The 24,459-nt window shown below is 31.4% G+C and overlaps 2 protein-coding genes across 2 annotated transcripts; both read left to right on the forward strand.

The window, feature by feature from the left end:
* Positions 1-15,135: 15,135 nt before the first annotated feature.
* On the forward strand, positions 15,136-17,635 carry LOC130823687 (hydrophobic protein OSR8-like). The gene is made up of 3 exons (XM_057688418.1): positions 15,136-15,371; positions 15,472-17,264; positions 17,369-17,635. The coding sequence occupies exons 1-2, from the start codon at positions 15,282-15,284 to the stop codon at positions 15,604-15,606; spliced, it is 225 nt and encodes a 74-aa protein (XP_057544401.1). The 5' UTR covers positions 15,136-15,281; the 3' UTR covers positions 15,607-17,264; positions 17,369-17,635.
* Positions 17,636-21,522: 3,887 nt separating this feature from the next.
* LOC130823401 (3-ketoacyl-CoA synthase 11-like) lies at positions 21,523-24,115 on the forward strand. The gene is made up of 2 exons (XM_057688022.1): positions 21,523-22,236; positions 23,105-24,115. Exons 1-2 carry the CDS (start codon positions 21,523-21,525, stop codon positions 23,891-23,893), a joined length of 1,503 nt encoding a protein of 500 aa, XP_057544005.1. The 3' UTR covers positions 23,894-24,115.
* The last annotated feature ends 344 nt before the right edge of the window (positions 24,116-24,459 follow it).

Consider the following 24,459-nt stretch of genomic DNA (forward strand, 5'->3'; position numbering starts at 1 on the left):
GTTCATAAACCCACGGCATATTTGTTACTTCTTTTCACTCGAAAAACACTCGAAAAACCCATTGAAACCCACAACATTTTCTTGTTCACTGCTACTTCTTATTCATAAACCCTTGGCTGTAACTGTTCGTAAACTCGAAATTTAATACTTTGGTCTTGTTCATCTTCAAAACCCACGAAATTAAGGTATTTTTTCTCTTTTTAATTTGTTAAGCATTTAAGTTTTGCAAGATATTCATGAAAACACTCAAAAATTAGGGCAACTGTTTGTATACTAATTTTGTTTCTCTGTTTTTCGTTGTAGATAACATAACCCACGAAATCAAGTTAATTATATTTATTTTACTAATTTGCAAGTTCATATCTTTATTGTTTAACATGTAATTTAGTAATTTAGTGCTAAAGATATCAATTTATTTGTGAATTTTACATTATTCAAGTTTATGTTATTAGTTTGTTAAATATTTGTGTAATTTGTTAAAAATGTGGTTTGTTGTTATACTTATGTCTTTAACTATTAGAATTAGAATATGATTTTATTTACAATGTAGTGCTTAATATTGAAGTATGAAGTATATAATTAGAATATGAAGTATGTATATTTAGGGTTAAATAGATTTGGTATAAATAAGTATATATTTTTAGGGTTAAATATGTTTGTTATAAATAAGTATATATGTTAAAAAGTTTTTATTAATTTTGTTTTGAATTATTTAATCACACTAATTAGGATGACAAAAGATCGTTCTTGGATGTATGGAAGCATTGAATTGTCAGAATTTATTGATGGCGTATTATAATTTTGTAGTATTGTGGTTGAACATCAAGTTAGAACGGGGGGAGTTGGTTGTTATTGCCCATGTCTCACTTGTGGCAATGTATCAAAGGTAGATAGTGTTGATATCCTTAGGTAGCACATACTTCGACGTGGGTTTAGGCCTCAATATCATGTTTGAGTTTGGCATGGTGAGGAGGAAGTTTACAAAGAGAAAAGTGTTGTTGAGGACGTCAATAATGTGGCTGATGTCAATGAGGATGTAGTAGATCATGTTGATGGGTATGAGACAGATGAAGAGAATGTTGATGAAGATGTGGATCATGTTGATGAGATGATGGAGGGAGTCGAGGATGAGTTAGGAAAACGTCCTCGTGTTTTTGACTTGTTGACAGAGGCTTCTCAAAAGCCTTTGTACCTTTGTACCCTGGATGTACAAAGTTCACCAAACTAACAGCAGTGTTGACAATTTTCAACATTAAGTCAAAGTTCAATTGTAGTGACGCTAGTTTCACAATGTTATTAGAAGCGTTAGGTGAGATGCTTCATGAGGGAAATGAACTTCCAAAGTCGACATATTATGCCAAAAGGCTCATGTGTCCTTTTGGCTTAGAGTACCAGAAGATTCATGCGTGTCCGAATGATTGTGTGTTGTATCGGAATGAAAACGAGAACTTAGAAGAGTGTCCTAGGTGTGGGTTATCGCGCTACAAGCGTAAAGGGGCTCGGGATGCTAAAGGGCCCCCGGCTAAGGTATTGTGGTATCTTCCAATAATACCTAGATTCAAGCACTTGTTTTCTATAAAGAAAGATGCGTTAAATTTGAGGTGGCATGCAGATAAGGTGAAGAAAGGTCACTTGCTCATACATCCATCTGATTCTCCGAAGTGGAAGAATATTGATAGGTTGCATAAGACTTTTGGGGATGAGGTTCGTAATTTAAGGCTCGGACTGTGTACGGATGGAATGAACCCATTCGGCAATCTTAGTTCTCAACATAGTACTTGGCCGGTACTGTTAGTGATCTATAATTTGCCACCTTGGTTGTGTATGAAGCGTAAGTATATTATGCTTTCGCTTCTTATCTCGGGTCCTAAACAACCTGGCAATGACATAGATTTATATCTTGCACCTCTCGTTGAGGATTTGAGAAAGATGTGGGATGAAGCCGTTTCCGTGTTTGATGCATATGCTAATGAGGAGTTCACCTTGAATGCGATGCTTTTATGCACCGTTAATAATTTTCCGGCATATGGTAACTTATCGGGATATAAGAACAAAGGGATGAAAGCATGCCCAATATGTATCGATGACATGGAATCCACGCGGATTCTTAAGTGCAAACACGTATTCATGCACCATCGAAAGTTCCTCCCACGAGATCACCCATATCGTAAGAAGAAGATGTTCAACTGGGAGGTTGAGGATCGTGTAGCTCGTCAACCGTTGACCGGTTATGAGGTTTATGAACAGGTTAAGGGAGTTGAGACTGTATTTGGTAAAACAAGGCAAGTGCAAGGGGGTGAAGACCAATTATGGATAAAAGAATCAATCTTTTGGAAGCTTCCATATTGGAGAGATCTACAGGTTAGGCATTGTCTTGACGTTATGCATATAGAGAAAAATGTATGCGATGCCATACTTGGGACTCTCATGAACATTCCGGGTAAGACAAAGGATGTTAGGGCCGTGCGAGATTGGTTTGAATGTAAGGGTCTTCGTCCGGAGTTGTGGGCACATGTTAAGGTGAGTAAGAAAAGAAATAGAGCTTATGAAGTTGGTGGCAGTAACAAGGGAAAGGGCGGTAAGAAGAAGATGAATAATGACAAAGTTTATTTGCCTCCAGCTTGCTACACATTGTCCAAAGCAGAGAAGCGGACATTTTGTGAGTCTTTGTATGGCATTAAGGTTCCGTCTAGGTACTCATCCAACATGAAGAGATTTGTGAGCCTAAATGGTGAGCTGAAGTTGGGAAGCATGAAATCTCACGATTGCCATGTAATGATGCAAGTGTTCTTACCAATCGCAATCCGTGGAATACTGCAAAATCATGTGAGATATGCTATTACCGAGCTATGTTCGTTCTTCAACACAATTTGTAGTAAAGTTCTTGATCCCTTTAAACTTGATGCTCTTAAAGTCGACATGATTGTAACTTTATGCAAGTTTGAGATGTATTTTCCACCTTCTTTCTTTGACATAATGGTTCATCTTATTGTCCATCTCGTTCGTGAGATTAAGCTTTTGGGTCCAGTTTTTTAAAGGTGGTGTTATCCTTTTGAAAGACACATGGGTGTTTTACAAAACAAGGTGAGGAATCCAGCACAACCCGAGGGGAGTATGATTCAAGGCACTGTGAGCGATGAGATTAGTAACTTTATAGCCGAGTATTTAGCCATGGCAAAGCCTATTGGACTTCCCACCTCTCAACATGAAGAAAGTCTTGAGGGAAAAGGAACAATTGGCTCTAAATCGATCACACCTTCTCGAGACAGTCTTCTACAAGCACACTTGTATGTGTTGCATCATATTCCTGAAGTCCATCCTTTTTTGAGTGAGCATTTAGATATATTGCGTGCAAAATATCCTTGTAAAGGGGATAGGTGTAACAACCCGACTTATCGTTGACTGAGTAAACAGGGTCATCACTGGGTTCGTTTCCCAAGAAACTGAAATCTCGGTTTCAAAACTTGAGCGAAGGGAACACCAGCTTTTCAACATAATTAACTCAGCTACATCTCAAAACAAACATTTAACTAAAACACAGGATGATCATACAATTCTCTACAAGTCCGTTATAACCATCACAACCAAATCAAATTTACATTTATCCAAAATCCTAATGCAAACTACAAATTCCTACGTGCTCAGCTCAATATGCATCCTTGGAACCTCTAACCACCTCCGCTAATCCATTATTCCCGATTAGTTCCGATCTGTAGACAAACTAAAAGTTGGAAACAACAGAAGGTCAGTTTAAACTGAATGAGAAGTAACAATCCAAAACAACAAAACACTGTAATTCAAATCATAGGTTTAAAAGCAACATCAATTTCCTAGATCTATGTGCGCACAGGGAGTCTAGTTTGAGAGGTGCCCCATAGCTCTAAGGCTATGTCGCTCTCGGGTGAAGCTAGTCAATATCTGAATGACAAATTGCTTCAAAAACAGGGAGCAGGGAACAATGTTCCTCAACTCCGTCAATGACCAGCTCGCAACCCTGATCCATTGACCATATTATAATATCAGCATAAGCATTCACAACAACATTTGTCTCAACAATTTCCAATTCAAAAGAGCTTTAGTAAAAAGTTTATTTTCAAGAATGTAGTCTGTTCAGACCCTTTAAGGGACTGCTACTATTCACCAAAAAGAACGCTTCAAGAAGCTAAGTCTGGTACACCGCGATCACTAGAAGGGCTCCTCGATATGTCGCCTCCTGAAGCATAACAAATATAGCATCACAACAAAGCATACGATACTACAACTAGGTTCATATAGCTCATTGCATCTCATCCTAAGAATGCATCTTAGTTCCATCTTCTATTCTAATATTTCTCATTTCAGAGATTGTGCAAGTCCTAACTCCAACCCTCAATATCATCAAAATAAATAACCTTGCTTTAGTCTAGCTTATATTCTTGTAAAGATTATACGTCTCCACAATTCCCTTTGTATTCCAATTCAAACACTTCCATGTTCATCTAAACTCAAAACCAAGAAATTAAACAAGATTAACAAACTAGCTGAAAATCCAAAAGAAAGATTCAGCTAGTTTATCCTTTCAACTAATAATTTCCACATGAACCCTAGATACCTTTAATAACAACCAATCAATCAACATTTAACCATTACCATAATGTGTAAAGGTTAATATTACATCCAAGAACACTGAACTAACCACAACTAAATCATTCGAATATTCTACTACTAAAATCATAGCCCACACTTAAATTCTCATCATTACATAACTCACTAATAACACATTTTCCATGAATTTCCAATTTAATAACTCATCTAACTAACTCATATACATTCCAAGATTCAACAAAATTTAGGGTTTAACACATGAATGAAAGATTATACAAGGGAAAGTATATGAATAAGAGCATAATTATTAAGGAAAAACATGGAAAAAGAATCAAGAAGGACTACCTTCTGTTTGCAGCAGCAAGAAATGGAAAAAAAAATTCAGGTTCAATGCTTTATTTTCGGCTTGGATTTGATGTTTAATCAACAGGACCAAAACTCACTCAATCCTTCCCCAAATCGGCAGAATTCAAGTCAAGGGAGGAAGATTTCGGCTGCTTCTACACTTATGGTGGTTTGAATTCAGAGAAAAGCTAAAGATAATGCTGAAATAATGTGTCAAAAATCAAAGAAAGAATCGAGTAGATTATACCTGATTAGCTTTAATTCGTTACTTTTCAAAAAAATCAAGCGAAGGACTACGTTTCTTGAAGAACCAGGAGCGAAATCAGATGAATAACGACATTATTGCTTCGAAATTAGATGAAGGGGATGGTGTTATGGCTGTGGCTTCCTTCGAAGGTCGAAGACAAAGAAGACGACAGCCACTGTTGTTCTTCTTGCGAAAATCAGAATCAAGGATTCAAAGGGAGAATGCTAAAGAATCAGAGGAAGGAATCAGAGGTAGAAGAAATTAGAGGAAGAACATGACTCTGATTCTTCCTTTGGGTTCCAACGAGTGAGAGGGAGAAAGAGTAATAAAGGTTTGATATATTTTATTTTTATTTTTTTATTTTTATTTTTATTTTTTATTTTTTTAAATCAAAAGAAGTAAAAGAGAAAAGAAATTAAGTTTGGAATATTTTTATATTATGTAAATCTAAGGTCATTCTCGTACTTACAAATCTCTTAAACTCACTCGTCTTAATATATTAATTTCCCAAATGTTACAGTAGGGGATTGATGCAGTTGCATAACAAGACGTTTATTGATTGGTTTCATAATCGAGTAATAAGTGAAGAACTGAAGGGTGTATCAAAAATTGTTAAGAGGTTAACTTTTGGTCCTCGTGATGATTTCAACAAATATGAGCGTTACAAAGTCAATGGCTTCACATTTTGGACTGAGAGTCAAGATAAGAAGTCATCTTATCTACAGAATAATGGAGTTTTTATTTTGGCGTCAAGTACCGGTTGATGCTAAATTGGTATACTACGGGCGGGTACATGAAATATGGGAGCTTGACTACTCTAATTTCACTATTGGTCTTTTCAAATGTAAGTGGGTAGATAATAATCGACGATGCATAAAAAATGACGACCCTTGTGGATTCACTCTTGTAGATTTAGCTCGTTTGCGTGATAGTGAGGAGCCATTCATACTAGCCACACAACTTGGCACACAATACTATTTGGTATATATTATTGTGTTGAAGTGGTTAGAATTGTAAATCATAGTCATATGTTAGAAATTAGTTGGTAAGTTGCGATTTTATGGGTTTTTAAGTGTTTTTGGCACTTTCGCGCATAAAGTAGCTCAAACTTGGTTTGTTTTACACGAAACTTGGTACACAACACTATTTGGTAATATATTATTTTGTTGAAGTGGTTAGAATTGAAAATTAGTCATATGCTAGAAATTAAGTGTTAAGTTGCGATTTTATGAGTTTTTAAGCGTTTTTGGCAGTTTTGCGCATAAAGTAGCTCAAACTTGGTTTGTTTTGCACGAAACTTGGTACACAACACTATTTAGTATATATTATTGTGTTGAAGTGGTTAGAATTGAAAATTATAGTCATATGCTAGAAATTACGTGTTAAGTTGCGATTTTAAGGGTTTTTAAGCGTTTTTGGCACTTTTGCGCATAAAGTAGCTCAAACTTGGTTTATTTTGCACGAAACTTGGTAAACAACACTATTTGGTATATATTATTGTGTTGAAGTGGTTAGAATTGAAAACCATAGTCATATGCTAGAAATTACGTGTTAAGTTGCGATTTTATGGGTTTTTAAGTGTTTTTGGCACTTTCGCACATAAAGTAGCTCAAACTTGGTTTGTTTTGCACGAAACTTGGCACACAAAACTATTTGGTATATATTATTGTGTTGAAGTGGTTAGAATTGAAAATCATAGTCATATACTAGAAATTACGTGTTAAGTTGCGATTTTAAGGGTTTTTTAAGCGTTTTTGGCACTTTTGCGCATAAAGTAGCTCAAACTTGGTTTGTTTTGCATGAAACTTGGCACACAACACTATTTGGTATATATTATTGTGTTGAAGTGGTTAGTATTGAAAATCAAAGTCATATGCTAGAAATTATGTGTTAAATTGAGATTTTATGGGTTATTAAGCTTTTTTGGCACTAACATCTATTTTCTCTTAGTGCTTTCGACAACCTTCTAATTCCGTTGATTGCGGCTACTACACTCTCAAATATATGGACGATATTTTAAAATCCATGAAGGAGGTTGGAGTCGAAAACATAGATGCCGTAAGTATTTGTTCCGTTCTTAAATTATAATATATATATTTACTATTATTGGTAAAATCTAATGTTTATGTATCTTTTGATTTTATATTATATTATAGGTTTTATACGATATATTCCAAGGGAAACACGCCCTTTGAGAAATGGAGAAATGCACGAATTAAAACACGCCCTTTTGATTTTATATTAGTTTAGATTTTTACGACTTTAATGTATATATTTATGTACATATTATTATATTATATATACGATCAAGAGTTTATTATTACAAAGATATTATTTGTGATTAATGGTGATTATTTGTGATTATCATTGGATTATTGAATTAATCATTGTTTATTACATTGTACATTATTATTGGATTATTATTAGTATTAAACGAAAAAATAAAAAAAAAATTATAATATATGCTGCGGGCCACCAAAAAACCGCAGCATATAGTTAAAGACTATATGCTGCGGTTTTCTGGAGGCCCGCAGCATATAGTATTTAACTATATGCTGCGGTTTTTTGGTGGCCCGCAGCATATGGTGCACTTTTCTGCTGCGGTTTAAAACCGCAGCATTTAAAATAGGCCATCTGCTGCTATCACTAATGCTTGGGGCCAAAACCGCAGCATATTATGGCCAAAAACCGCAGCAAAGAGGTTTTTTCCACTAGTGATATCCTTTTTGATGGAGCTTTCAACCCCAGCCAGATAGATTGCAGATTTGCCCGAATTCTCATGGAGCCTAGAGGTATTAGAAAAACCTTTAATACAATCACATATTATTCGCACTGAGGAAAGATCTCCTTTGCAAAATATCATTAGGTCATCCGCAAAGCACAAGTGTATGAGCTTAATGACATTACATCAAGGATGAAAATCAAATGTACCTGCAATACTTTTCAAACTCCTAGACAAATACTCCATCTCAATGACAAATAGCAAGGGAGAAAGAGGATCACCTTGCCTTAAACCACGCTTAGCCGCAAAAGAGTTGGTGGGAGAGCCATTAATCATCAAGACATAGCTAGTGGAAGTGATACAAGTCAAAATGATTTTGATGAACTAATGAGGAAAGTTAAGGGCCACCATCATCTCCCTAATGAAATGCCAGCTCATCGTATCATATGCTTTACACAAAGCAATCTTCATAAAACAACTGGGGGCGCAATGTTGTCTAGTATAATGCTTAACGAGATCTTGACAAAGCAAGATGTTATGCATAATTTTTCTACCTGCCGCAAAAGCTCCTTGAGCTTGATCAATCAAAAAAACCAGCACAAGCTTAAGCTTAGAACAAATGAGCTTAGATATATATTTATAAATCACATGGCAGCAAGAGATTACCGAAAATCACCTGGATGTAATGGATGAGGCACTTTAAGAATCAGGGTAATGGTCGTGTTATTCCAACTCTTGAGCATTTTGCGATTCTTGAAGAATTGAGCAACCGCCTTAATGATATCATCTCCTAAAACCTCCTAAGAAGCCTCATAGAAGCCACTATTATAACCATCTAACCCCAGTGCCTTGTCATCTAGGATGCTCCATAAAGTATGCTTGATCTCGGTAGGGGTGAACTTGAGATCGAGTAGCGTATGATGATGGCGAGAAAAGATTGGGCCTTGATAAACAGTGTCAATATTGATTGGAACCCTATCTTGGTTCTCAAAACAGAACAACTCAGAATAAAAATAGAAAAACGCCTGATGAATCTGAGATGGATCAGAAATCTCCCTCCCTTTAAAGCGAATAAACAAGATTTTATTAGGCATATTATGTGCTTAATGCTTTGATAGAAAAAAGCATTATTATCATCCCCAAAGCGAACCCAGTTCATCTTAGCTTTTTCTTGAAGAGCAGAATTCAACTTTTGTTGAAGTTGACGAAGCAAGGCAGTAGCATTCTTCTCTTGGGAAGCTAAGTTCTGATCACCCGGTTTATCATGAAGCAGATTTTGAAAATGAAGAAGCTCAGATTTAGCTTTATCCACCTCCATTTGAATATGCTCCTTGCCATAAAGAAACTTCAGTTTAGATTTAAGCAATCTCAGCTTTATTCACCTCCATTTGAATATGGTGTATTTTATTATAATGCTTTTTTACATAACTTTTTAATCGCTACATAAATTATCTTATTTATTTAATTTTTAAAATAAATTTAATTTTTTTTGAACAGAAAAAATAAATTTAGTTTAATTGTTACATAAATTATCTTTTTTTTTTACTTATACTCAAAATTTGTGTATATCATTAAAAATAAAAGCATAAATAATGAATATGTGATTATGAGAGAGAAAATAAGGGAGTACCATATTAAATAGTGTTTGGGAAGTATTTGGGTAACCCGCCATTGCAGAGAAGTTATTAAAATATGAGAATGTAATGGAAAAAAGTTAGTGGAAAATGATGTGTTAAAAAGATTGAAAGGGAGAGAAATATAAAAAGACATATTGGTATACCAACCATTGCTCGTGCTCTTATATTCTATTCAGTGTGTCCTCTAAGTTCGCTAAAAGGAGAGATTACACTTTTGAAAAGAAAATTATTATTTTAAAACTCTTTAGCTTAGGCGTTTTAATTTTAACTTATTTTGTATTTTATCTAAAAATCTCAATTTTAGAAAATATCTTATTTTAAAATATGTACTTAATCTTTTGATGAGCAATTAAAGAGATAAAAATGAATACATGTATTGTTTTATTGGTCTATTTATTTATGTTCTAAATATTTTAAAAAGTTAGAATTTTAAAAAATAAAAGTATTTAAAGTTGAGATTTTTGAGAATGAGATATTTTCAAAAGTTAAATTTTTCAATAACATCTTAAAATTGAGATATATAATTGAACCACCCAAGATTCATATTTTTTAATTCAATTTTTTCTTTTTAGAATGATTATATATTCCTCTATCCCTCTAAGATAGTAATAAAGAGAAAACGAATTGCTTTTAAGGAAAATGTATATATTTAGTAATAAACGAAGACAGTTAATAATTTGTGTGGATAAGATTAACAGAGAGCTCGATTCGAATGTATGAATAAGATTAAAAGAAAATAGTACAATTCAAAAAAAATTAATAATTGATAAGGACGAAAGAAATAGTGTATAAGTATGAGTGTCATTTGTTTTGATAGAATTGTAATTGTGAGACTTTAAAGTGAAATTTATAATGAGACTTGTGAGTAAGACTTTAAGAAAAAAAATGTCTTATATATTATTTGGTAGACATGAAAATAGAATAACAATTTGAAAAATGAAGTATAAAATTACAAATTTAACATTACTTATTATATTTTACTTTTCATTAGCCGTAAATACGTCATTTTAGCATAATTTTTAAGTCTCAACATTAAATACATCTCCTTTTGGGACATTTATTTTGGTAATACGTTTGCTTACCAAAGTTCAATTTCCCAACTTTTTTTTTTTGGTCATAATTTCCAAACTTTTTAAAAGTCTCATTAACTTTGAAGAAACAAGAGACTTTTTCAATCTTAACCTAAAAATCTCAAAATAAATTAATATGTGAATGTAATAAATGAAGGGAATTCTATAATATAACCCTGTACATAAAAATTAACAATTTTCTTTGTTATCAATTATTTTTTCTTATATATAACCCTTAAGGCCGTATTATATATCATTTTCCTTTGAAGTATTATAGTCATCTAATCTTAACCATTAATTATGGAGTATGAAATTTGGGCCATTTAATTTTTTTAACTAATAAAAAAATTGATCAAATTACAGATAAAATATTTAAAAATAGCAAATCACTTCTAAAACCGAAATAATTTGACACAAATATATTAATATTATAAATAACTACTTTTAAATAATAATCTCATAATTGATACAAATATTTTACAATTTTTATTTCATTAATTTTATTAAAGTGATTGACTTAAAAATTCAACCAGTATAAAATTTTCCATGTCAATATTTATTAATATTATTATAAATTACTAAAGAAGACGGACAAATAATAAATATAATACTCCCTCTGTTCTTTTTTGTTTTTCTCATTTACTTTTTGTACAGTTTTCAAAGCAACATTCGAGCCTCAATATCTCTAAATACGCATTATCAAAAAGTATAAAAAATATATGATAAAAAATTACACATTAAGACAAATCTAACGAGATCTCACATGGATATATTTTATCATCTATATATATCTTAAAAATCTTAATCAAATTTCTCTCTTCAAAATAGAATATTATAAATGGGAAGAACATTAGAAAACGGAGGAAGTACTCATTTATCTCCTTGAACATATTTATTATTTTACCTAAATTAAAGTTAATGGGTTTTTAATGTAGTAAATTAATTGTAGGAGAAAGATTTATGCACTTCCTCCTTTTTTTTTCTTTAAATTTTGCATGCATTTTTTAGCAGATTTTAAGCCTTAGTATTTCTAAGTACGTGTTATAAAAAATTATAAAAATTATATATTAAAAATCTTTACGTCAAGACAAATCTAACAAGATCTCACATTAATATATTTTATCTTCAATGTATACTTCAAAAATCTAATTTAAAGTCTTAAATTTGATTTTTATCTAGTCATTTACGTCCATAATCCATTCATCCTACCATGTGCGTAATCATTAAAAAAAGAGAAAATTATATTAAGCTACCTATTCTATACCCATGTTTGCAAAAAACTACCTTATCTAAAATTTTTTGCAAAAAACTATCTTATATAATACATTTCTTTGCAAAAGACTACCTTATAACGGTTTTTAGGGTTTGACCATTTAAATTAACCATTGACTATCACGTGATAGTCACGTGAGCTTTTAATCCCTAAAAGCACTTGCTTCTTCTTCATTTCAGCCTGTTTTGAATCCCTAAGTCATTCGAAGAAATCACTTGCTGCTCCTTCTTCATTCGAAAATCCCTGAATCATTCTTCTTCATTGCTGTTTCTCCCTTCTTTCTTTCTCCTTGATTTCCAATCCCTAAACCAGTCAAAGAACCCAATTTTTTCTAATTAATTAGTAATGTCTTCTTCTTCTTCTACCGAAAATTCGATACATGAAAAATGTGGGTGTGGAGTTCCCTTTGCAAGTAGGGTTTCATAAACCAAGGAAAATCCAGGAAAAAGGTTCAAGACTTGCGTTTTTTATGATCCTGATACAAATTAGAGGGGATGCAAAAAGTTTAAATGGGTTGATGAACCTGAAATGACTGTTTGGCAAAGAGAAGTCACTAACAAACTTGTGGAGGAGAAGCGACAATTAGCAACCGAAATCAAGATTTTGACATCAAAGGTTTGTTGCTTGGAACATGAAAAGGAACAAGCAAATTCAGAAATTAAAAGGATTAAGAAGAAATGGATGAATGAGAGGAAGCATGGAAATCAGATTACAAGCTTTGTATTAGGGTTTTTCTTTTGTTTTTTGTTGGTGTTTCTTGTATTAATCAAGGCTAGTAATTGAAGTTTATGACCTATTTAAGAATAATTGTAACACTGATTCATGATGACTGAATGAATAAAGTTTTTATTTTTTCCATTTAATTTCTTTGCAGGTATTGTAAATACACTTGTGTTTATGTAATGTATGTTGTGTTTGCTGTGTTTGTTGTGTTGTGCTTGTTGTGTATGTTGTGTTTGCTGAGTTTGCCTTCTGCCTGGAACAACAACATACAGTGGTTCAGTGTTTTGCAGCACCCAAACATACTCATTCAGAACACATTTGTTTTTCAACACTGATTTGCAGCACCCAAACTTAAAACGTATTTGCTGTGTTTGCCTACTGCTTGGAACACTGATTTGTTTCCAAAGCACTGATTTGATTCAGCACCGATTTGTTTCAGCACTGATTTGCAGCACTATTTCAGCTTTCTTTTTCAAGATTGCTCCTGCTGCATACAACAATGTACATATTGCTTGGTTCATTTGGACTTAACCCATACAACATACAACATACAACATACAGCACTGATCAAGTTCACTAACCATCTCAACACTGATTCAACTACATGCTGCACAACACAATGCACTTAACCAATCAACTTCAGCACATACTCAACTTTAGTAGGCACTGATTCAAACACTGATCTTAAACAACAAATCAGTTTTTCAGAATTAATGTACTTAATTAATGAAACAAAGTACATTCTCAGTTCATATACTGATTTGCTTACATCTAGTTCAACACAGTACATTCTCAGTTCATATACATATACTAATACATGTCTTACCTTAAATCAACACATTACATTCTCAGTTCTATATTTGACTTTGTTGATCCATTATATATGAAGTAGATGCATCTGTTGCACTTTGCATTTGTTGTTGACTACTGGAGCAAGGCACATCATTTGGTGTGGACTGTTGAGTAGAAGAAGATCCCATTTTAGGCCTTCCACCCTTTGACTTCATCTTTGTTGGTTGTGGTTTGGTTGGATTCTTGCATCCTATAAACACATCATCGAGACCATAAACTACATTTTCTGCAAATAAATCAGAATCATTCTCATATTCATCCTCATCACCACAACTATAATCATTATCACTGCTATCCTCAAAAACAGAAACTTCTTGTTCTATGTGGCCTCTCTCATTTGGTGCAAGGTTTAGGGTAGAAATAGCAGCTGAGTTATTTGTTTTAGATATAGGGTTAACACTTAAACATTCTTTATAACCCGTATATGTGTTTGGTGGTCCCATTTGCCCAACATCAAGATCTACATTTGCTCTTTCCAACTCATCCACAACCTCATGTGCCACATCAGATCTTTCGAGCTCCACCTCATCTACCCTAACATTACCCAACTCAGTTGCCAACTCAGAATGCTTCTTTTTTGAACAACTTGTTTTTTTCTAGATTTTCAATTTCTTCATCTTATTGATTTATCTAGTTTTAGGAACCCTAATACATTATTCAAACACAACAACAATCAATTTACAAATTACAAGATAAAAAACAAGATATTCAATAGGAATTTTGACAGCAAAACGAAGCAGATTTGTAAAACATTTTAAATTTTAAAGAGAAAATAAAATACAACATTGAAAAACAAAATCAAAATTGAGTAGTACTACATACCTCTAAAGGTTAGAAGTTTCAGCAAGATGATGTCGCAAGGAAGACAGGAGCGAATTCCAGAAGTTACTGATTTTTTCGAATGAGGAAGGAGAAGCAAATGCCTGGAAAACTCTGAAATGAAGAAGAAGGAAAGGATTAAAAGCTCACGTGACTATCACGTGATAGTCAATGGTTAATTTAAACAGTCAAACCCTAAAAACCGTTATAAGGTAGTCTTTTGCAAAGAAATGTATTATATAAGGTAGTTTTGCAAAAAATTTTAGATAAGGTAGTTTTTCGCAAACATGGGTATAGAATAGGTAATTTAATATAATTTTCTCTTAAAAAAATACAATTTGATTTTTTTGCAATGAGAAAAATTGTAATAGATCTCCCACATAAAGTGGCAAATTTTGTATGATTTGAAAATTTTATTGCGATGGAGTAGTAAATTTGAGTTAGAGATTTAAAGCTAATCATCGTTATATTTTTCCGTCATTATCCAAATGATGATCGATTTTTACAGATTAATTATTTGCTACAGAAAAATCAAAATTTAAAAATATTAAAAATTAAAAGTTAATATCTAAAAATAAACTTATGTTATTTCTCTTTTTAATTTTTTTATTTTTAAATTTTTTTATAATTTTAATTTTGTAATTATTTTTTTAATTTTTTTAATGCAAAATAACTTGTTATATAGATAAGAGATAATCTTAGAACATTCTTAGCAAGTTTTCCTTTAATTTTTAATCATCCGTATTTAATCAAAACTTAAGATTATTATAAAAATCAGTAAAAGATTAAATTATTTTGACCTTCCTATTAATCAAAATAATTTGTTTTATGTTTTTTTTAAAGCCGAACCAGGCAGGCAGCCAGCCAGCCAATAATTCAATTCATATTTTAATGTTTTTACCCTGTGCAAATTAATTTCACACTTCGTTTTAAATGCCAAGTCGCTGCAACAGCTGAACTCATCAAATCCAATAGGCAACCCCCCTCTTACCTTCAGAACTTACAAAAAATGGCGTCAAGGTGCGAGATCTTCTGCGAAATCCTAATCGCTCTCTTACTCCCTCCTCTCGGCGTCTTCTTCCGCCATGGTTGCTGCAGCGTAAGCTTTTTTATCTCCTCAATTTCTCCCTCCAGTCCACTAATGAATCAAACTTAAAAGTCAATTTTACTAATCGCTCATATCTTTTGTTCAATTGCAGCTGGAATTTTGTATATGTTTGCTGTTGACTATCTTAGGATACGTTCCTGGTATGATCTATGCTCTGTATGTAATCGTCGTTGTGGATCGTGATCGATGGGATAGAGATGACTATTACTTTTATCGCGTTTCATAATTGATGATGTAATTTTCAATTCTCCGATCTCCGATCTCCAATATTTATATCTGGATTGTTAAATAGTTGTATTAATACCTTATTTTGAATCCCTAATTTTAATTGTTGTCGATCGTATTTGTGTTTGATTGTCAGAAAAAATTGTACTTGTCGTTGTATTATACGATTGGTTTTGTCATTTAAGTTTTGCGTTTTCACTTGTTTAGTAGTATACCTAATTTTATCCGTCTGCTTTAATCTTTTACTAATTTTATAATTGAGCAGTGTACTTTGCAATAGGTAATGAATTAATCATTGAGCTTTACATTAAGTAATCAATCAGTTGAGTACTGAAGTTTAAAAGTTAATCAATTGGACACCGTGAGCCAAGGCGTTACCTCTTTGCTATTTTGACAGGAAAAAGCTCAGAAAAAAAAGCAAACGAAAGATGCATACTTCTTTACTTGAACTATGCTTAGCAGTCCTTACGACTTAGCGGAGAAGGACTAACCCTTTGCTTAGGTGACGAGAAGTCAATTTATGTTGTAAGGGTTTGATTGAAGAAACTTTGACTACTAGGCACCCAAGATTCTCAAGTTGTAGTAGTGTTGTTAACCTTTAAGAAATACTTCTACGTAAGAAGTAAAGGTAAAGAAAAAAAACACTTTTAGTATTCTGCATAAGGTAAGATCTGGGTGGAGGTTTTATTTTTTCTGAAAGATGCCACAAATAATACTCGTTCTTCCAAAGAGGGAGTAAAGAGAGATGCGCACAGTCAAGAAACCCCCAATTGCTACCTGCGTTCAGTAGGAGTCGAACCTTAAACTTTCTGCTCCACATGCAGATAGCTCTATTCATTGAGCCACAAGTGTTTTTGGTTCCCTCTCTTTTTCTCTCTTCTCTCTAAAATAACCCTAATTTATGTGGTTGGTTTGGGGCTATCATTAACCATTTGGTCGATAGTAAACTCCTAATTTCTCCGTTTTAATCTTTATTTAATATGATTAGAATAAATATTTGTCCTTTTCGTACATGAGAGTTGTTCTAGCCATTCATTGGGTTGATTCAACTCATATATTGGGTTTTGATCTCTCTCCTTGTGAGAGTTTGGGGTTATGAATTTTAGTCTCTAGTTTATTTGTTGGTACAGATTAATGCGATAATGTAACATACATCAAAATTGCAATTACCATCAACTACATCAAGTTAAATTCTATCTCAAGACAACATATCGAAAGATCCCTCGTAGAAGGTCGTATCAAAGAATGATATGAAAGAAGATATTCAGAATTGACATATATCATAATTCATATATAACAATGATCGTAATTTTGTTAATTTTGAATTATATATGGTTAAAATTATTATGTACTTATTAATTTTTATTTGATGTAGATGTGGTAACTCTTTATTATAATAAATCAAGTATTTTGAGCACTAACTACCATTCAAGTCTCGAGTAACCGATCTCCTCAACTGTCTCTCTCTCTTCGTCATTAAGGCGAGAACAAATTCAACACTTCAAAACTTCATCCCCTCCACAACTTACTCTTTCAAGTCTAACCTTATCAGTTATTACTCCATAGACAATGGTGTCAAGGTGCGAGATCTTCTGCGAAATCCTTATCGCTATCTTACTTCCACCTCTTGGTGTTTTCTTCCGCCATGGTTGCTGCAGTGTAAGCTTCTTCTTTTCTCTCTCGAATCCACTGATTAATTTATAAGTCTAAATGAATATCAATTCTGATTTCTCATTTCATAAATCTAATTTGATGATTTGCAGTGTCAATTCTGGTTATGCGTTCTGCTGACAATTCTAGGGTACATACCTGGAATGATCTACGCAATTTATGCAATCGTTGTTGTAGATCGTGATCGATGGCACAGAGATGGCTATTACTATTATCGCGTTTCATAGTTTTAAATTTGATTGTAAAATCGAACTCTCTGAATTTCTTGATCTGGTCTGGTTTTCGATTGTTGTATGTTGTATAATAAATTCTGTAATTTTTTCCTTTAATTGACAGTTTAATGTTAATTTTTTTTGAAAGAATTAGTATTATCCGTCATTTTAAACTTAGGAAAAATTAACGTAAATAATGTAATTTTTTGTCAATTTCCCTATAATAATACCAAGTATTGATTAATTATAAATAATACCAACTTAAAGCGTTATTTTCCTCAAACTTCTCTAACATGTTAAAAATTAAATTATAAGTGATTATAAGACAAAAAAAATTAATATATTAGTAATAAACTAAAGTTAGTATTATGGTAAATTTTATGACTAGAGTAGTTGCTAAGCACAAGTGTGATAAAGAGGTTAAATAAAATAACTCATTGATTGGTAGATTTAAGAAAAAAATTTAAAATTAAATATTATCGTTACGACTTTGTTTTTTTTTTTAATCATATTAGTATGAGGTAAGATAAAATTTTAATAAATTAATTTGTCAGTAGTAATTAACTAATTATATATTCTTTTGACTCACAAAGTCGTATCATTTTATACATGATAGAAGTCTTATATTATTATTCGTTTAATAGTTAAATGTGAAAATTTAGTTTATGTGAAATATTTTATATTAAATATATAAATTTTGATAATTTAATCAAATATGATTATATAATTTTTTTAACGAATGGAAATACAATCCACAGTTACGAGGTTTACAATAGAAAATAATTGTCATTTTTTGCGGATAGCAATATTATTTTATGAGATGTTTCAATTATTAATGATATACTTATTTAATGCTCCCTCCATTTTATTTCAAATGTTCAATTTGCTTTTTGTACGTTTGTCAATGTATTAATTCAATTTTTAATATCTCCAATTGTGCATAATTAAAAATTATAAAAAATATATATTAATACACCTTAATTATGTTGAGATGAATTAAACAAAATCTGATTTGACTATATTTTAATTTATATATTAAAAATAAATTATAAATTAAAAGTGGTATATAAATAGTACTCAAAAAGCAAATAAAATGTTTGAAAAGAAACGAATGGAGATATGGATAACAAAATATTACCTAAAATGTATGTTATTATGTTTAAATATCAAATGAATTAATTTATTACTATGAACTTATACTTACTACTTAGTCCAAAGTATATTTTGCAAATTTTTGGAAAATGAGATACTCAATTGAAGTTAATAAAACTACAAGAATCATTTATAAAACACAATTTAAAAGCTCAAAAAGTTTGTAAATAATAACCGTAAAATTTAATATTTACAAGTTATAACACTATAATTCAAATGCAATCAATTTAACCATATCATCAAATTTCTACCCATGAATATTAAAAATGATATACTAAAATCTTTTGTGACATTTAACAAACCTTAATTATCTTTGACCCTAACTCTCTCTTACCCAACCGAATTTACTCAACTCATTCTCATCAATAAGTTTTTTCCCCCTCCTCTTTCAAATACCTTAAACCTTTAATCTTTATTTCTTAATTAATAAATGAAAAAATTAAAATGAAAATTTTACTTTTAGATAATTTCTTTATAAAAATCTCATAATTCACTAATTTTTAAAAAACACACCAAAGATAGGGTTCTTCAATGATTTTTTAAAATACTAAATCTCTTCAATTAAACAATTTAAAATCGTTTATCAAATGAAACTCAGTTAGTAAGAGTGACAAGGGGTCGAATTCATATTTGAGCAAGAGTAACACAAAATTCACATCTATTACATAACTTTCAAGTCGTGATGTTTCTTATTATAGAGTTCCTCAAAATATATTTGTTAATGCATCATGATCATGGATACTCACATGCATACTTCAAACGTTTATGATAGTTCTTCAGTAAAATCTCATATTTATCCATCTTTGGTTACTTTTCTTGTATCCTACAATAATGTGGATTGAAGTTTCGTTTATTATGTTTTTAAATCTCATATATATATATATATATAGATAGATTAATTAGTTATTTAGTTTCCTCAGAATTAGGCGTGATTAAATGTTTAAAAATATTTACTCTAACTAATTTTTAAATTTTTTTGAAAATTGTTATCCATTAGAAAATTTTAAAAATAAATTGAATTCCAAAATTTTAATTTTAAAAAAGTTTATTTGATTGTTTATCATATATTAAATTTAAAAAATATGAAAATTTATTTTCCTCGGATAAAAAAATTATTTTATGAAAATTTGTCATTTTCTTAATTAATAACAAATTGATATAAAAAGAATCAATACATACATCATATCCTATCCCACCCTACCTCTACCCTATTCTATTAAGCCTCTACCCCTATCCTATCCTACCCCTATCTTACCCTATCCTATTAAGCCTTATTTAATCCTAGGTAAACGCTTACCTTGCTTATGATCAAAAATATGTCCAAGAAAGTTGTGGTAAGCCATTGTTTTTACTAAAGGGAATAGCATTATGTGCAGGAGCATCACAAAGTACTATTGCATGTTTCTTTATTCTTATTAATTGTTATCTCGTAAACGAAAAGATTAGACGAGAGTAGATTGTGATAATAATGTAAGTGAATAAATGTGATTTTGTCACATTTGATTTGAGTGTTGACTTGGAGACATTTGACTTGTTTTTGCTTGTTATTAACACTTGTATTTCTTTAAAATTGCCATTGTTTTTACACATTGTGATCTTAAATCTCGAATGTTTATGCTTACTACTTACTACAATCTTTGCTACATGCAACAACAATGAACAACAACTAATTAAGTAACGAAAACAAAGAGTTAAGGCAAAAGTTTGATATGTTTGTGATAGGAATGCTTTATATTATAATTTATCACTAAATTAATGTTCGTATTATTCAAGGTTAAAATAAATAATAGTTGATATTATTGTAGGGAAAAAGTTAAAAAATTGTATTATTAAGGTAATTTTTCCTTTTATTTAACTGTTTTTCATTTTGGTTTATCAAATCAATTTTGCATCTTTTCTCGGCCATTGTCTCGCTCTTCTCCTTTAAGTTTCTGATAAGGAATGCTTTATATTATAATTTATCACTTTAATGTTCGTATTATTTAAGGTTAATCAACTGTTGATATTATTGTAGGGAAAAAGTTAAAAGATTGTATTATTTAAGGTAATTTTTCCTTTTATTTAACTACTTTTCATTTTGGTTTATCAAATCAATTTTGCATCTTTTCTCGGCCATTGTCTCACTCCTCTCCTATAAGTTTCTCATTTACGAATTTATTCCGTCTTTCCATCTTAACCGGTTAATTCTATTATTTACTTGTTGTTTTGGTCTTAATCTCATTTATTTATTTATTTATCTATTTATTTATTTATTTATTTATTTATTTATTAATTATTATTATTATTATTATTATTATTATTATTATTATTATTATTATTATTATTATTTTTTGCTAATGGTTCAGCTTGTATTGTAAGATACAGGCTTGAGGATTTAGTTTCACCCATTCTCTCTCGTTGTAGGAATCTCGCTATTTGGGTGTCTGTCTCGAACCGAGAGACTCATTGGCTGCATCCCCTTTATGGGTATGGATTCCCATCTTTCATGCCTCCCCAAAGCCTAGGCATAGTTTTTATAAATGAGATACACCATATATGATGATGATGATAAATCTCAAATTTAATTTTGTTTCCGCTAAATTTTACCTAAAATACAATCCGTAAGATCTGAGAGGGACAAAAAAGTGTATTAAGTTGAGCACCTAACTAGTAACTACTTGTACAAGAGGTGCCTCTCAATACAAGTACACGTTAGCTCCTTGCATGTAAATACATATTCACACATATAATTCCAAGGAGTTGGGAGTTAGCAGGAATTAGCTGCACTATTACGTTTATTATTCGAATATGACATACTAAATATGATCACTATTATTCTTCCTTATTTAAGTGCTAACAAATAGCAATTTCTATCATCAAAATTTTAATTTTACAAAACAACTATGTCTCATCAAGCTAGTAACAAAACCCAAATTCCAAATCTCCCCCAAGAAGCTCAAAAAACTAACCCTAAGATCCACAAATATGTGAAACTTGGTTACCATTATCTCGTCTTAAATACAACTTACCTACTCATAATCCTGTTTGTTGCACGTCTAAAGAATCTAATAATCTCAAAATTTACTACAATGTCATACGTAACCCTAGTACTAGTCTCTTTAGGTATAATATATTACATTTATCGTGCTAATAAACCTGTTTACTTAGTCGATTTTGCATGTTGTAAACCAGATCCTTCGTTTAGGACCAGTAAGGCTATGTGCATGGATAGAATTGTTAAGTGCGAATCATATAGTGAAGAGAACGTCGAATTTCAAAGGAAGTTGTTTGAAAGATCGGGGGTAGGCGACGAGACACACGTGCCTTCGTGCATGTTGGAAGTCCCTCCTAAACGTTCACTATATGAGGCGAGGAAAGAAATTGAGTATTTGTTATTTGGTGCGATTGATAAGTTGTTTACAAAAAAATTAGAGGTTGGAATTAAGGAAATTGGGATAGTTATTGTGAATTGTAGTATGTTTAATCCTTTACCTTCACTTTGTGACATGGTTATCCATCGTTACAAGTTTAGAGGGGATGTTGTGGCTTATAATATAAGTGGTATGGGATGTAGTGCTGGAATTATTTCTGTTGATTTGGCCAAAGATCTCTTACAGGTTAGTGCTGCAATTATCTAGAATAATTTAATATTTTATTAAATTTATTATAATAGTTTTAATTTTGATTAATTATGAATAATTCTAATGTTAATGTCACTTACCCAAGAATATTATTGTCTAAATGATGACCAATTTTTACATGTTAATTGCTACAAATAAAAGTAAAAACAAAATAAAAAATCAAATGACTTTAGTTTCTCTTTTTTTATTTTTTTTACTTACCCAAGAACGCTAATGTCACTTACCCAAGAACGTTGTTGTCTAAGCTTACTTAGTTTCTCTTTTCTTATCTTTTTTTTTTTTTACTTTTTAATTTTTTTATAATTTTGATTGTATTTATTTTTTTTATGCAAAATGATTTGTTGTATATGTATTTGGTGCATTTTAAGCAAGCACTCCCTATAGTTGGAATTATTCATGTTTAATCAAAAGTTGAGATTATTGTAGTAAAATTAGTAAAATGTATGATTATTCTGGGTAATTTTTTTTTTTATTTTTACACTTTTTTTTGTTAATGATTATAGAGTAGGCTAAATGGAAGAAGGTTAGGTTTAAATTGAACCAACAAAAGATCTTACTTGAAGAAAATGGTACTTGTTTTATTAGAAGCAAGATCCAATACTTTGTTATTTTACTCAAGTTAACTTATTTTTGCTGATTGAACAAAATATGATTTAATATTTTTTTTGTAAATAAAAGTCTCAAGTCGTTTAAATATTTTATTACATTTTGATCAATTTGAATAGTACGAAAAATTAATACTCACATTTCATGATATAATAGTCAAAACTTGAGATTGCGTATCTATTATTATGATTTTTAAGTGGTCGAATTTATTGTGTTTATTGGTATGTATTATGTATAGGTACACCCTAATACATATGCCTTAGTTGTGAGCGTGGAAGGCTTGACACAAAATTGGTATCCAGGCAACAACCGTTCAATGCTCATATCAAACTGCTTGTTCCGTATGGGAGGTGCAGCGCTTCTAATATCGAACAAACCAACTGACCGTCATCGATCAAAGTATAAACTCAAACACATCGTCCGTACACACCGTGGTGCCAATGACAGTAGCTACAAATGCGCATACCAACAAGAAGACGAGCTAAGAAAATCCGGCATTGCCCTGTCCAAGGATCTAATGTTCATGGCCGGGGAAGCCCTAAAGACAAATATCACAACTCTAGGACCATTTGTTCTTCCCATGTCCGAAATCCTCCTGTTTTTGATCATTTTAATAGGCAAAAAGGCTTTTTTAATGCGAAAAATCAAGCCATATTTGCCGGATTTTAAGCTTGCTTTCGAGCATTTTTGTGTACATGCTGGAGGAAGAGCGGTACTTGATGAATTAGAGAATAAACTTAAACTTTCCGAATGGCATATGGAAGCTTCTAGAATGACTCTTTATAGGTATGGAAATACTTCTAGTAGTTCATTATGGTATGAACTAGCATATCATGAAGCTAAAGGAAGGATTAAAAAGGGGGATAGGATCTGGCAAGTTGGATTTGGTTCAGGTTTTAAGTGTAATAGTGCAGTTTGGCATGCTTTACGTGATGTTCATCTTAATCATGAAATTAATAACCCTTGGAAGGATGAGATTCATAATTTTCCCGTCAATGTACCTAAAGTGTCACATATTATTATGTGAGGTTACCATTAAAACATACATGAATAAATATTCATCAGTCTAAACGTAAGTGAGAGTGTAAATAATAGAGTAAATAACACCTAAAATCTATTAAAGGTGGTGTTACCGTTACATACTCAATTAATTAGGATATTTAATTACTAGTACGTTATGTAATAATATAATGTACTTTTATGATATTTTTAGGTAAGAAAAGGTTTTGATCGTCCATCTAAACTAATGTATATAATACGATAACTCTTTATTTCAGCACACAAATCTCATTTATTTGGCAATATTTTTATATTTATGGTTCTTATTTTGTATTTTAATCTTAAATGATAAGTTAAAAGTAAAATTTTATTTAATTTGTATCAATATAATATTCATTCATATCAAATTTAAATAATTTTTATTTAACAATTTAAAAATATTAAGGAATAAATTATTGCATTAAGAAATTTGCAATGCCTGTTACCTATAGGTGTACATTCGCAAGTTCACACGGGTTTCGAGTATAATATCTCAGATTAGGTTCATTTCGGTTCGTGTGTATCCAAGACAAGATAAACACACTACACCATACC

The sequence above is a fragment of the Amaranthus tricolor genome, chromosome 9 (assembly GCF_026212465.1).
Source record: "Amaranthus tricolor cultivar Red isolate AtriRed21 chromosome 9, ASM2621246v1, whole genome shotgun sequence".
In the NCBI taxonomy this organism is placed as follows: domain Eukaryota; kingdom Viridiplantae; phylum Streptophyta; class Magnoliopsida; order Caryophyllales; family Amaranthaceae; genus Amaranthus; species Amaranthus tricolor.

Bases quoted from the DNA above. Each gene is read 5' to 3' on its own strand.
- LOC130823687 (XM_057688418.1), top strand. From the start codon at position 15,282: ATGGCGTCAAGGTGCGAGATCTTCTGCGAAATCCTAATCGCTCTCTTA. The intron at 15,372-15,471 runs GTAAGCTTTTTT...GTTCAATTGCAG, and splicing joins TCCGCCATGGTTGCTGCAGC to CTGGAATTTTGTATATGTTT.
- LOC130823401 (XM_057688022.1), top strand. From the start codon at position 21,523: ATGTCTCATCAAGCTAGTAACAAAACCCAAATTCCAAATCTCCCCCAA. The intron at 22,237-23,104 runs GTTAGTGCTGCA...TATTATGTATAG, and splicing joins TGGCCAAAGATCTCTTACAG to GTACACCCTAATACATATGC.